The following is a 15,590-nucleotide window of genomic DNA, read 5'->3' on the forward strand; positions in this document are numbered from 1 at the left end:
GGATGGGGGCGTTTTTGGCTTGGAGTTGAGGGTTATGAGAGTAGAAAAGTGAAGTATGCTTTAGCTCTGAGGAGCGACAAGAAAATGAATCAAACGTCTGTTAAGCCTTCATGAAAATGTGTGCATGAGGACATGGAGGGGAGGTTATAGCTCTCGTTATATGGGATACCTTGTTAACCTCTTTAAACTAACAAACACTGAGGAGTATTGCGCTGAGAGTTGGTTGGGGGGTTCTGTCCAGCATCATTAAAAACCTCTGAATCTGCTCAACTAAAACCATATGAAAAGAAGGTCATTGATTCTTTGCAGAGGTTTTGTGCAGATAAAGGCCACTGGACTGTTGCAACAGTCCAGTCCAATGTAGGATCCTGTGAAGCAATGAAGAAAAAAAATCTGCCTGTGCTTTGCCCGCTCTGTTGGCCATAATCTTATTTTAGCCACTACGTAATGGTTGTTGAATTACATAATTGACCCTTGTCTACCAGCTATGAATGCACTGGCTGTTTTAGAAGTGAGTGTAAAAGGGGCCACTTTGTTTAACACCAGAGGTAGAGGAGAAGTAGAAGAAAGTAATATATACTTAGAGAGATGAAAGTCACAGAGGGGAAAAAATGAATGGTAGACGAAGGCTGTGGTAATGCAGAGGAGGAGAAAAGGCAGTCTCTTACCTCTTCAGTGCTGATGAGCCACTCCCTTATTGTGCATGCACTGATGCACCGACTTCCCCTGTGCATGCACGCTGCTGTGCAACACAATTATGTCACAGGTAGCCTTTTTTTTGTTTTTTGCTCATTCCCTGCCTACTGACAAGGTTTCAAGGATAACTTTGCCCTCATGTAATGCTCAGACTTCTGTTCTGTTGCCCTTTTATCTCACGCAACATTCATGATGTGACATTCAGTCACATCAGGACTACTTATCCTGAAATGTCTTATTGCTGAGAATATGACTTTTAATCAGATATGTTTGTTTCCTATGTCTTTGAGCTGATCTCTGCAGGAGTAATGCCCATGAGTCATACAAATTAAATAACATTCTCTTTGTACTGCACTGAGGCATTTTACACCTCACACGTGTTCTGCTCAAACCCTGCTCCTTCCTTCCAGCCCACTAACACACAGCCTTTCAGTGCATGTGCATTTAGCCCTGCACTTTTTTATATTTGTGGATGTTCGATTTATATGCCATCATGTCCATAGGTTTGAACCTGATGTGGTTGGAATGCAAACTTTATGTTTTAATTCAAGGCTTGAGTTGGTTAGATGCTGGGAAAGGATTAGTGATCCTCCATTTCAGTTGTCATCTGTGGTCTTTCATGCTGTTTGGTGTTGCTGAGCTGGCCAGTGCATTCCTTCTATTTAAGAATGTACCAGATTGTTGATATGGCCACTCCCCAAGTTTTTGTTATCTCTCTGATAGGTTTATTTTGTTTATTCAGCCTAATGACAGCCTCCCTCACTTTCATCAACATCGCTTTGAGAGTTTTGGTAAAAAGATGCCAAATACAAGTTGAATCAACTCCAGATCTTTTGTCAGCTGGCCATGGCTTGTCAGTTAGATGTCCAATTACTTTTGAGCCTATAAAAATAGGGCTTATATATAAAAATGTGTATAATTCCTATACAGTTAATGCAATACTTTTGTTAAACACCTAAAATTCAAGCTGAAGGTCTGCACTTCAATCAAATCTTAACTGTTTGATTTTTAAATCAACTGTGATGGTGTACAGACACAAAATTACAAAAGAATGTGTCCAAATTCCTATGGATCTTACTGTGACCTTTTTGTGACCACAGGATGCTTATTAAGTATAAAGATGTATAAACACAACATCGGGGCTTTATGTGTTGCCACATCAATTTTGTGCTGGCTAAACATTCAAAGATAATGTGATGATGAGCTGAAAGACTTTAAAACTGTTGAGTTATTTTCTTTATAGAGCCGGCTGTCGGCTAAGTTGTTAATCTAAACATCTGTGTGGACTTGACATCCCAACACACAGCATATGCTCTACAGTCAAGAGTTCCCTTTGGTTTTGTTTATCCTGAGGTGCTAGCTTACTGTCAGCTCTGCCAGCTGCAGCTAAAACCATTTGGTCAAGGTAGGAAGAATCTAGTGTGTGTGCTTGTTTATACTTGCTGAAGAGCAGATGTATACTCTGTAGGCCTTCAGGTGCAGGGCCATGCTCTTAACAGTGTTTCTCAGTACTTACATGCTTGCTACTCTTTCCAGGGTGTTTCACATTTATGTTTCCATTGCCTGTTTTCTCTGTTTTTCCATCGTTGCAGCCTTGTTCTTAATTTCCTGTTGAAGTGTGTCCCTTCTTTTTTTTTTTTTTTATTTCTGCTCTACACTCCCTCTCCTCCTCCACCTTCACCTCCTTCCTTACCAGACCACTGGTTTTACTTCTTCTGTCTTCCATAAGGTCAGTATATATACTGGTGCTTATAGCCACAGTTTAATTTTTGTTTGGTTTGGTTTTTTGCTTTCTTAGTTATTCAAGAGCTTTAGATTCCAAGATCACTAAAACAGGATATATGTAATACATATAATCATTTTTTGGGAGTTTTTTTTTAAACATGTGTGTAGTTAACAAAAGAAAAATCCACTGAAGCCATGTCTGCTCTTTAACCAGTTAAATGGTTGTGCTGCATAAGTGGGTATATTTGAAGAATGTGCAACTTATTAAATAATTTTTCATATCCGGCCAATTTTACATTTTGATAAGCGAGCCGCTACCTTTGTTATGTGGCCACATTTGGCCTTAAGTGTTAACCACAAGAGATGACTAGACCTAATACAGGAAAGTCAGGTTACCAGTTTTAGATGTCAGGCTTTTGTTGGTAGCAGCGTTGTGATATAACAACTACTGGAAAGTCCAAACTTGACTTTTTGCACAGTAGATTTAACAAAATGCAGCCACACTGCTGTCTTATTTGATGTGGCGTCAGTTTGGAGCCAAGTCTAAGCAAATTTTCAGAAAATGTAATCAAGCTAGTTTTCATAATAAGGTTTGAGTAAGTCCACAGTTGTGAAAACTTGGGAGTGTTCTTCAGAAGCAGCTTGTTTCTCCTGCTGCTCAATAGGGATGGGTGTTGAGAACCGGTTCCCACTGTTTCAAATCCTTGGAATTGTTTGCCATTTTTGCAAACGATTTCCTTATCGATTCCCGTCACCCCAAATGAAGTCACCACGTTGCGGAGCGTCATTTACCTGGCAGGAAACACGGCGCCTAAGCGGCTCAAACACTAAAAAGTTTGATTATACTTTACGAGAACGGATGACAACAGGGCAACTTGCAATACTTGCAAAGTAGATATTTCATTTAAGGAAACACTACGAATATGCAAAAGGATTTGCTCACAAAACACACGATGACCTTAAATGAATGCCGTGTTTTTAATTCCGCTCCGGACTCGTGAATCTCAACCCAGCAGCAGCGGTAACGTTTGCACGTCCTCTTCCGTTAATGAGGCAGGTAAATAATCAACTAACAGTGCATATTATGTTAGCGCAATCTGCCTTATTACAAAACCTGCTATTACTGTGCATTTACGTGACCATGATGAGAGGGACAGACAGAGTCTGGCTGGCTCAGATGCTGGCAGTTCTCGCTGCAGTCTACCGGTAGCGTCTCCTTTCAGGCCAGGATAGACGAATGTCACCGAGCAGTGACTAAGTTTGTGGTAAAAGGCTTGCACCCATTTGCCATAGCAGATGCCCCCGATTTTCAGTAAATGAATGTGTTTAATTGTAGGCAGGGACATCACTGGATATTCTTGTGTAATTGCTACAGAATAATTTATGTTATACTTTGTTATTGCTACAGAAGAATATTTATTTTATTATTTTACATTTACAATTTTTTTCCCCGGGGACCCTGTGACACCCCATTGAAGAGCCGTAGGCTGTGGATCTCTTAAGATCACACTGCTGTAAGGCCATGTTACTCCTAAATTTCTATCTTGTTCAAAGAGAAGATATAAAACAAAGTTCTAAGCTAATTGACCTTAGTGTTCTCCTTTTTTTAAAAAAAAAAAAAAAAAATCGATAAAGAATCGAATCGTTAAACAGAATCAAAATTGGAATCGGAATCGTGAAAATCTTATCAATACCCATCCCTACTGCTCAATGAGTTAGTCATGAAAAGCTATTGTAGCAGTGCCTGCTATTGTCTCGCCAATGGGAATTTAATTGGATGAGAGCATATTGACCAAACAATCAACCAGATTTTGAGATCACAGTCTGATATGTCTAAGTGTCTTATCTAGCTTTTATTTTAAATATATATATAATGTTGGAAAATAATATTTTGAATATGTTTTAGCTGCAAGTCAGAGCACAATGTGTAGCCAGGCCCTGTAATTTAAGGCCATTTGCCCCTGTTCACACCATTATCATTTGAGTTCTGTTCCTCATTTGTTCAACACTGGGTTTCATTTATGCACTGCATTAACTTCCCATGTGAACTAAGAGATGAGTGGGACCAGAGGTTTGTTTGATTCAGTTTTGACAACCATGTTTCATGCGGAAACACTTGTGGGCACCAACTTTTTTTTTTCTTTTCAAAATGTCTCACTCATTCTCATCTCCTTTCTGTCTCGCTTTCTCTCTCTCTTCGCATCTGATAGGTCATACAGGAAATGGTTCTGATAGCTTCCTGAGGAAATTACACCCACTTCCTGTCTGTGTGCCTCCCCATTTGCCACCTTGTCCATTTTTTCCCCAAGTCTTTTCTCAGGCTCCTCAAGGATCAACCACTGGGGGAGTGGAGGAGCAGCAATACTGCTAGAAATCCCCGAGTCAGTGCTAATGAGGTTGAGGCCTGATGAGCAAGCCAGATAAACCATACAGCAGTACAAACACAGCAGGCAATGGCCATTAGCTGTTGGGTTATTTTTGGATGCTACCCTCATAGCATATAGAGAACAGGACACAGCCTATTGTGACCAAGTATAAGAAGGGAGCAGTGACCTATGCGTATACAATGGATTCTGTAGCCAGGTGCACCAAGTAATTGTAAACAAGTCTACATCTATCTAAATTTAGTGTTTTCAGTACAGGATGTATGTGTCTACATCAACTGATTCCTCACAAATTTCTCATATTTTTATTTAGAATGATTTCTTACTCTATCAGTTATTTACTTATTCCAACTTGAGAGCCACTTGCTCACACACCTTTTTTTCCTCTCTCACAATCTCTTGGGTGGTTCAGTTTGACTTTTAAAGCACTTTCAAAATATCAGCAAACCCTTGACCTTGTGTGAAAACCTTTTCTAATCTCTCTGATTAAGAACTTCAAATTTGACATCACCAATGGGGCTGACTAGCAGTGTGGTTTGTTGCATAAATATGAAATCTTTTACTGCAATAGTTCAACTTTTTTTTTTAAACTAAAACATGAAAAGAAAAGAAGGGATCCTAAAGTTCCCCTCAAGACAAAAGTGCATTTTGTTTATTGTTACATCACATTTGACCTCCATTGTGTTCGAGGAAGCATGCTAAAGTTTTACTCCATTAAGCGGTTTTCATTTTCAATTTCTAAGGAGACAAAACTACTGTGATCAAATCAAATGTGTAAGGATGATTTTGTGATAGCATAACTAGTTTGTAAACTCCTTGTTGTTGTGTTGTGAACTTCAAAAGTGTCAGTGCACAGTTACTAAGAGTGGACCAAAAATCATAGATTTGGGATTTTTCGCATAAGCAAGAAGTAGAGGTAGTTTAGAATTCGGGAATTGAATTGATTTCTGTGTATGTGTACAAAAATGAAATACATGTCAGACACAAGTTATTATGTAAAGCATGGATTTTAAACATCTCTTCTGAACACTGGATTCTCTTTATCATTCATTATATGTTAATAAAATGTGTCCACAGCAAATGATCAAGATTCATCCGGTGTTGCACTGCTTATCTTTCTGTGCACACTTGGCTGAACGTATACTTCCACAGGTTTATAGCGTACCTCTTGTTGCTGGCACTAGTTTTTCAAACTGCGGCATGGTTTGGGGTGACCTCTTAAGCTCTGTAAATAAATGTCTGCATAATATTATGTTAACATAATGTAGCGGTGGAGATTGCTCCTGTGGTTCAGTAAGCTGAATGTGTTTTTTCTTTGGATAATGAACCTTTTAGTTCTTGGTTTTAAAAATGTTGCCATGCCATTTCTCCTCTGCGGTGCATCATTTAAACTTATTTATAACACAGGGGTCTGACAGCCACTGCCATGTGGTTGCAGGAGTTTGATTGACAGGTGCAAGCCCCTCCAATAGCGGTATGGCTGCCGAAGATGCAGATTTTGGGGTGATGTCACAGTTTGACGACTCCACTCTTCTTGGTCATAGGAGTTGTGCTAAAAAGCTCATTGTTTTAATGTTTTGCAAGTGAATGTGGGGTTTACATGAGAGCTGATGCAAGTTTTATCATGCTGCAGCAAAACCTTGGTGACCTGGTGGAAATATAAAATGTTAAACTGTGCAAGCTGGTTGCTGCTTTTTTTTTTCTCCCATCTTTTTTTCCAATTTGAAGTGTTAGACCTCTGCATGGTCTGAGATGAAGAGGAATGCTTTGTAAAGACCAGCTGTCAGAGAACACACACACAAACACACAAGTTTACCAGCAGCTCTCTACAATAACATAGGAATGGCCCCCTCCCATATACGTGCTAGGTCCTAATGCACACACATACACACACACACAAAGGCACGTACGCTTGATGGCTATCATTAGATTGATGCCACCTGACACTTAGTTAGTACTGGAATGTGATGGAAGGGAGGGGTGGTGGGCAGCTGCCGACTTAGGAGCACCGGACCTGATCTCCGGCTTCTGGGACACTCTGTTCAAAAACTCACACCCTTCCTTTTTTCCCCTTAGCAACATCTGTATCAGACTGGAAAGACGCTTGCAGCCTAGAGCTTATGCCAGTTATCCTGTAATGTATGTGATGGGCAGAGGATCTAGTTATTGCTCAAGACCCAGACTGTATCCATCTGTTGTCTGAATTGTGCCATATGCTGGAATGCACCACTTGGCTCATTCTGGTCAGAGGAGTCCCTTCATAGTCCTAACCCTGCAATTAGCTTCCCCTCTGCCTACCCCAATTTGTCTTCCAAAGTGTGAACTTGTACTGCAGCTCCTCTGAAATCAACCAAGACATAACAATAACAAAGGCTCAGATTTCGCTGTCCTGTAATAAGGAGACTGAAATGCTGAGAATATTGTACTGTCAACTTTTTGCCCCGATCAAGTGTCTATAAAGGGTAAGTGTCCACATGAAGGTGGTCACTAGCTCTATAAAGAAGTTAAGAGTTTCACAGTCTACCTATCAGGGTGTTCAGATGAAAGTGGTGTCGGCAGCATATGGCATAAGCATAACAGGCAACCGATTGATTTTACAAAGAAAAAAAACACTAAAATATTAGAAAATTAAGAGGGTTAACCTATAATACAGGCTGAAAGCAACACAGAATCTACAAATACAGCATTGTGACTGTGCTGTACACTAGTACCAGTATTAAAAGCATTTTATGAATGTTTATATTATTTAAACATTTAGCCAATAATAATGGGGGAAACTACTATAAATAACAACTGCTATAGCTACTATACCAGTATAGTAAGTTTGTGCACTTTAAGACAGTTGTAGGCTCATTTTTTTCAGCTGAAACTCCAGTGGGGTTTAATGGTCAGAGAGTAAGTAAAGAATAAATATAAAATCTAATTCAAACAATTACTTGGTATATGTGAACTTTAGAACCTCTTACTGTACACTGAGCTCCATGGATCTTACAGGATTGCTGATGCAATTTTCTGGTGAATTGACTGGTTAGTAGACATTCATTTTGTACCTGTAAGCGCTGCATAAGTTACCATAGCAATGTACCCCGTTTTAAAAGTTGACCACTTTCATAGCACTGAAAACACAGCATTAGTAATGGAGTTACCTGGTTAAGCCCAAATCCTACTTCCTATTATGACCCTCTGGACATATACATAATACAGTAGCAACCTGTCCATAATAGCCTTTATAATAGGTATTACTACTGATTAAATAAATTAAGCTAATTATTTCTGGTTACTTTTGGTTAAACTCAATAGGAATGACCAAAATTGTTCAGGAGTTCTGGGCACTTTTTGCCAAACAGAAGTAATCAGAAGTCAATAGGAATGGCTAAGTTTGCCCAGGATTTTCTTTCTCAGTTCAGTTTCTGTTCTCACGCACCTATTGTTAAAACTTGAGTGTGTTAAGAAACGTCCACAGCATTTTATCTTTCCAGTAAATGGGTAGATATGTTTTTCCAGCACTAATCATTGTCGTCATGGTGTCAGAACTTCTTCAGTGGCATGATAAGGTATCTTTGATGGTCTCACTTTAGTATGGCGTTGGCGGTTGGGTCTATGGGTGTAAAAAAGAGGAGACGTTTCTCTCTGTGTCATGTTTGTGTATGTCCCTGCAGATGTGCGTTCATGGCCCTGGCAGGCCTGTGTCTCTCTGTTTGGCTAACCCCTCCTACGCATGTTGCTCCAACACTGGCCTTTCTCAACCTGCAGCCCACTGGAAATGGCCATGAATGAACACATTCTCTTCTCTTCTGCCTGTCTCCCAGTTTCACTTTCTGCCTGTTTGCAATCTTACCCACTGTTTCACTCCCTCACTTTACCAGAGCTCACGGTGACTTTCATGTCTTTCTCACCCCACTTATCTTCTATTGAACACATACACTGAAATCAGGCCATAAATCAAATAATGGTCATCTGCACAGTCACATTTCCTTATAAACTCTAACCACTAAGTGAGTTATTTGTTCCTACTTAACAGACAACATGCAAAACCGCATATGTGAGCAAGTTTACAATGGCACAAAAGTGTACTTAAAGTATGAAAAGACACTGAGAAACTCTGTGGACTTCATGAATCATTTTTTTTAGAAGAAACTAATATAGTGAGTTTATCAAATATCTTACAAATTACAAGTTATGTAACTACATTGATGTAATAATCCTGAGAATTTAATATTGCTATAACAGGATCTTCTTGTCTACACTGGTTAAAAAATAGTAAAGGTACAATTACCGCAGTATAAATGGCGATGCAAAGCTGAATAGCTGACACCTTTTCATAGTTTGCACTGTATACAGATTATAATAGGAAACTTGCTGTAAAGAGCACAACACTGACTGTCTTTAGTCTTGACTCTGGGCTAGAATAGAATATGAAGCTCTGTATTATTAGTCCCTCCTACACTAAATACATACAGGTACTGTGCTATTTAAACAAAATTAAATAGAAAAGAATGAATGTAAATGAGTCCTTATACTAAAGAGGTGCTATGAAACGTTCAAATATGCTTCTTGCTAACATTTGGTCATGACTTTCTCTTCTTTTTCCCCCTCCTATGTTTTTAAGATGAATCAGTTTTTAACCATTTTGTCTCTGTACTCACTGTGCCTTGTGTTCTCACCTAACACTACAGTCCAGCTTTTTAACGTGTGTTTGTGTGACTGTGTGTATGTAATTGGGTGTTCCCTGGTGGCGGCTCTGGGTCTGCAACCTTCAGAGGACTGAATACAAGGGCTGTGTGTTGTTTGTGTGTTTTGGGGAAGAGGAAATGGTTTTGGCTGTAAAAGGGTGCGGCTAATTTGATGTACTTTTTCCCATTCATCATTTTCTAAAGCAAAAATTTGAATAAACCTTTTATTTCCAATTACTTGAGCTGCATTTTTAGACCTGAAGAGCTTGTGTCCCATCTAGAGGAGAGATTTCTGCAGAGTGTTTTTACTGAACCCAACACAAGTCTGGAAAAATAAGGGACAAAATCTGGACACACTTCAGAGAATGTGATATTTTCCAATGCATGTTATACCCCAGGGAGAATTGAAGGAAGAAGTAGAATCCAAGGAAATCTCTCTAAAAAATAAAAAAGGAACAAGGTTGAAAACCAATATTTAAAGCCTGTTATCTTCAAGTCATCAGCCAGCACTGCATTGCAAACAGCAGTATAAATCACTGTGTGGACTCCAGAATTCTTCCTAAACCTATCATCAGTGAACACAGTTTGTCACAGGGTCCATAATTTCCTATTAAATAAATTAAAGGTTCACTTAAGAAAAGTGGGAAAACATGAACCCATACCGTGGGTTTAAGAGTAGATGGCCATATAGTTTCTCAGTAGATGGTTCAAAGGCCTCTATCCATAATGGTACTACATGGGAGATGCAACAAGGCATGGCTGTCTTATTCATCTATAAAGGCCCCATCAATGCTAATGTATACAAGTTTTGCAGCAGCATATGCCACCATCCATATGATGTCTTTTTCAAGAAAGGCCTTTCCTATTTCAGCAGGGCAACATTCAGTTCATGTTACAACAGCACTGGTCTATGGAGGGAAGAAACCCTGGTGCTAAACTGGACTATGTTTTCTTATTGAGTAAAAATCGTAAAACAATTCCCCTCAGTTCCCAAAAGGTTAAGTGTGGTTATAAAGGTACTCACTGTAAACTCATAAGTTCAAAATGGTTACAGCCTCACCAAAATTTGAAATTCCCCCTTGTGGGACTAATAAAGGTATATCAAATCAAACCAAGTCAAATCAAATGTAAAGAATCCCTCACTCATTATGAGCCAACCAGCTGACACACAGATGGATATGTATAAGTAGCTGCTCTCCACATTTGTGCAAACGGATAGTAAAGGTCAACTTACTAACTTAGTTCCAAAAATACAACTATATGTGATTAGCTGTCTATCAAATTGTTACCTGGGGCGCCTCTAAATGGATTTCCTAAACTTTTTGGTGCTGGACTCTAGAGATAAGTTTTTGTTCTCATGTCCATACCTATAGTAAGTTTAGAATCACGTTTAACATCTTGATCCATACTCAATAATCCAGTTAAAGTAAATCCCAGAAAGATGATTGTGTTCATCATTGTATTTTGATTGTTATGCAACAGTACTGTTTATAAGGTTGGAGAAACCTGCAGTGAGCTGAGACTGAAGAAGTCAGTGATGAAACATTCTCCCAAGTGCCTCCAGATGAACCGAATCAACTTTCTGGGAATCACCAGTTAACGAAACTTGTATATTTAAACACAAATTTCACACAGAACAGGAAGTTTTACCCCAGAACTTCTTAGAGTAAGGCAGCAGTACTAACCACTAACCACACCTATCTTGTCTAATATACTTTTTAAAAAAAAATTGTGTTACGATGGCGGCTATATTAACACAGTCTCATAAAGCATTGTCTTCTGGTCATTTAAAATTTTAAATCAAATTCAGAAATACAGTTAGCAATAGTTCCTTATAAAAGAAGTAGTAAGGACATTGGTAAGCACACCCCAGCTTTTCATTTAACAGGTATTAAATTTAAAATGAACAGATCTTCTTTAAAAACATTTATAAATTTTTATTTAATAGCACTCATTGTTAGTGAAAAATAAATAATGCATTGAATTTTTGTGACTTTCTTGGATTGTATGAATGGGATTCTACTTAAAGCAGGTCTCTGCTTCTAATACAAGGACCCCACAACTATTATGGCCCATCAGGATTGTCTCGATCTATCTCCAGAAGGCTGGTTTAGAAGCTGTGACATTTTCCCCCATCTTTCTGCTTGAACTTGTAGAACACTGGGAAAGTTCACTGTGTGTAAACTGTCATCTGGCTTTATGTCTGGCTCTGCTCAGTGGGAGCCCAGGACGTCAAAGAGATACCCTACCACTTCAAAGTATAGCACATAACTTTTGCTAATTGTTTTGTTTTCTTCCCCTCCCTGCCTCTTTCTCCATAGCAGGGTGTGTCTGGACCTCAGTGCTCTAACCCAGCCATGAGCATCATCGGGGCTGAGGATGAGGATTTTGAAAATGATCTGAATGAGGTGAGTGCAGAAAACAGTGGCATATGAAGGACTGATTGTTACTTGATCATCATATCTTAGATAAGTTATTCCATCTCCTTTTACACCTATTTATTTTTGTCTGTCTCAGTACGTGGAGGACCGGTCCAACACCTTTGACCACATAGAGCAGTTGAAGAGTCGGCCGACCCACCTGCTGGTTTTCCTGCAACATGTCATTCTGCAGTTTGACCCTGCTCCCCTGGTGAGAACTCACATTATGCAAGGTCCACTACAGCCAACAAGCTATATGAAACTGAGATAACACAAGCTTCCACAGAGCAGCTACTGTTAACAGATATTTTTACAAAGTTAGTGACGATAATGATGAGTAACTCTAAATGTAGAGTTAGTATATCACCTTTTAGATATGATCTAATCATGAAACCCATTTCATAATAGTCATCAGTTTCTGTCTGGCTTGTGTGAAACACATAAAACAGCTATTTTGATGTCCACTGTACCTCAGTGTGGATTAAGACTGTTTTACCTATGAGCCCAATTTTATTTTTCAGAGTTAATATTTGGATTTAGGATAAAGGTTAGAATTAGTTGTTGGTTGGGGTTAAATTGGAGACCATGGAATGCATAATACCGATGAGTAACCCCCACGGGAATAGTGAAAAAGGTTTGTTTGAGTGTGTATGTCAGTGCTGATCAAAGGCATGCCTGTCCTTTTCCCTTTATTCTGCATGCAGAGAACATGACCCACCCAGGTACTGTTACACCTTTCACACCCACGATGTCCTCCATCACCCCCCTGCTTTTCCCTCATGTTTGTCACGACATGAGTAGTGTAGTCTGTTTACAAAATATTTGTAATTCTGCAGCATTTAAGAAAATGTGGTTTGCATCAGTGGTTGCGTGCTCAATTTGCTTTGGGGTTATAGTGCTTCCACTAGACAAATGCAGGTTGGGGTATGTGCATGATAATCTCTGGAGGGGACAATAACTACTTTATGGGATACTGTCACTAGGATTCAACTATTAAATTGATTTCAGTTATTTTGTGTTAGACATGTAAGCACACTGAGTCAAACTGAAGTTAGGTTTTTATGTCTGGCATGCCTTTATGTGATGTAGGTGTTTGTGATCTTTAGTGGTCATGTCAAATAAAATTGTGACAGCTGTGGTCATAAATTGGCACAAGTAGTTATTTTAAAAGATTTTGGAGCTATTCAGTACTAAATAAAATTGTCTTTTTCCCAATTGTCAGCTCTGTTACCTCCATGCTGAGCTCTTCAAAAACCTCAGTGCCAAAGAGACCAAAAAGCAGTTTGGGGATTTTTACACAACCTTCTTGGACAAGGGTGCAGTAAGTAGCAGACTACTCAACATTTCTGTCTTTTTTAAAGCCGTCTCGATTATCAAAAATTGGCCCAAATGTTTACACCTTTCATAGCCAAAAAAGAGATAAAGATGTAAAGCTTGAAACATTCAATTTACTGCAGACTTCATGCAAAAAACACAGAAGTCACTCAGATAATTAAATACAAAGTATTTTATACTCTTTGTACTCTTTATCTTATCTGTCCTTATTTACCTTTTGCTGTAAATGGAGTTATAATTGCACTGTAAAAAAAAAGAAAAGACCACTAAAATGATTTCTTCCCTCAGGTTCTTTTGGCTCATGGCCTGGATGATCAAACTATCAAAGTTCTGCTTGCATGATTTGAAATATACCCATAATAACAGACTGTAGGGTTGGCTCCCTGTCTATGTATTTTTAGATCATTGATATTCCCTTAATTCTTAGCTTTAAACTTATCTTTGAGCTTCTTAACTTCAAGGTTAGTAAGACAAAAGTAGCCTTTGTATGATCAGTACAATATTGTGTTTTATTTTTCTAAAATTATGAATTTACTGAGCTGCTCAGTTCAATAAATAAGGTGAACTTATGAGAGAGGAATCCATTGTTTTTGTTTGCTTTGTCTGTACAGTATCTGTCTTGCACACCTGGCCCACATTACTGTCTGTTATATTTGCTCCTCAGAGCTCATGCACTGTACATGTCTGTCAGTTGAGTCAAACTCCCTGCCAGCCCGTACAGCCTCACAGCTTCCTGTCAAGATCGTGGGAAAGCCCTGTAGAAGGAATCATCTTCGCTCAGTCCCTCCTTTTTCAGGGTGAAAAAAGGAGGGACTGAAAAAAGGAGGTTAACCCTCTGTTAACCTATTGACGTAAAGTTGGCCCATGTGGTTATTTTCATGTCAATGACAGAGCTGACATGAGCACAGAGAATCCCCCTTTGGAGTATCTGTTTTTTCTCTTATCTATATTTCCTGTGTTAAAATGCCACCCTGTGGTGACATCTAGCTACTGCATCACAGTGTTTTACAAAACAAACCGAGAATCCATACTGTCAGTTAGTCTGAATGTTGTCTGAATCGTATCTCATTTTTCTATTTTTCACTCTGTATCTTTTTGTCATTTGCTTCACATTGCAGGTTCTGAAAGTGGCAGTACCAGCTCACGTAAACTCTGAGTTGGGTAAGTTATTTTCCAGTGATGTTTATAGATATAAGTCAGTGCATTGTTGTTTTGTTTCTCTCTAGTTTTTGACTCACTCTTTCCTTTCTCTTTTCCGTCTTCTCCCTAAGATCGATCCCGTCTAGATGTGCTCACAGATGATACCCAAAAGCGCTTCGCTCAGGACATTCAGAGCATCCAAGTTGCTGAAGTGGCCAAACAGTTGGAGGATTTCAGGTGAGAACTCTACTCAGTTTTCCCACTCAGTCTACTCAGTCTTTACATACTTTACTAAATTGGCAAGTAGTTTATAAATGCACAACAAGCATCTCACAACATGATTAGAACATCCAGGGTTAGGATTAATGGCTGATATGTGATCAGGGACATTCTTGAAACTTTGGTTAATTAATTTTTTAAAAAATTACTACAATAATAATTACACTTTTTATTAATCTAAAGGTTGGTGTTTCTCCTCACTAAAAAAAAAAGAAAGCTTCCGTTTGATGATCTGTCTTGTTATTGTCTCATTTTCAGTGAGTTACTTCAAAACAAGCTGAAAAATCATTTTCAAATTTTGGTCTCAAAAATTTCTATTGTTTGTTGTTGGAAATGAGAGTTAAAAGGTGTAACAACACCTATCTGGACACTGAGCTGCTTTAAATTACCATCTCAGTTCTTTTGCATTGTTAACCCAATAACTACAATTCGTCATTACTCAAGTAACTTGAAACAGTTTTTTAAAGTAATTAATTGGATTCAACTTCTAGGTCTAAAGCTATTTATGAATGTTAGTATTTGACAACATTCAACAGTTATGTGAATTTAACATTACCGTGCACATCCTGATTGTAGGTATGCAATTTATAAAATCTAGGCCTCCTCCATTTAGAATTGCAACAGTGACTAATACACATTAGTCACTAAAGGGAAGATTAATACAAAACTACAAGTGTTTACACATAAAGATTTCAATATGAAATCTTTATGTGTAAACACTACAAAAGGTTGTCTTGTCTTCACATTCTCTGTTAATGACACCTGTGCTTAGGTAAACAGAAATATGCAGGCCACTCTTTACCAAAATCCATATGAAGCACACTGATCTGACATTTGAGAGTAAGATGACAAAGGAAGGTTGAAGGTCATGGAGAAAAAATGAGTAGGTGATTCTATAATTTAAAAGGTTGCCTAATTTTTTGCCCATTTCTCAGTCC

General features: G+C 38.6%; 1 protein-coding gene across 7 annotated transcripts in view; it reads left to right on the plus strand.

Annotated features, from left to right (window-relative positions):
• Positions 1 to 15,590, plus strand: part of arhgef1 (Rho guanine nucleotide exchange factor (GEF) 1) — a 39,697-nt gene that overhangs the window by 6,693 nt on the left and 17,414 nt on the right. For 6 of the 7 annotated variants that reach the window (XM_085176561.1, XM_085176554.1, XM_085176558.1 and 3 more), the window contains exons 2-6: positions 11,800 to 11,886; positions 11,996 to 12,109; positions 13,121 to 13,219; positions 14,352 to 14,394; positions 14,505 to 14,610. In XM_085176561.1, coding sequence (XP_085032687.1) covers positions 11,836 to 11,886; positions 11,996 to 12,109; positions 13,121 to 13,219; positions 14,352 to 14,394; positions 14,505 to 14,610 — 413 coding nt within the window. In that variant the 5' untranslated portion in view covers positions 11,800 to 11,835. The remainder of the gene's footprint in view (positions 1 to 11,799; positions 11,887 to 11,995; positions 12,110 to 13,120; positions 13,220 to 14,351; positions 14,395 to 14,504; positions 14,611 to 15,590) is intronic. The other variant, XM_085176555.1, reaches the window with a different exon arrangement.

The sequence above is a fragment of the Neolamprologus multifasciatus genome, chromosome 11 (assembly GCF_963576455.1).
Source record: "Neolamprologus multifasciatus chromosome 11, fNeoMul1.2, whole genome shotgun sequence".
Lineage (NCBI taxonomy): Eukaryota > Metazoa > Chordata > Actinopteri > Cichliformes > Cichlidae > Neolamprologus > Neolamprologus multifasciatus.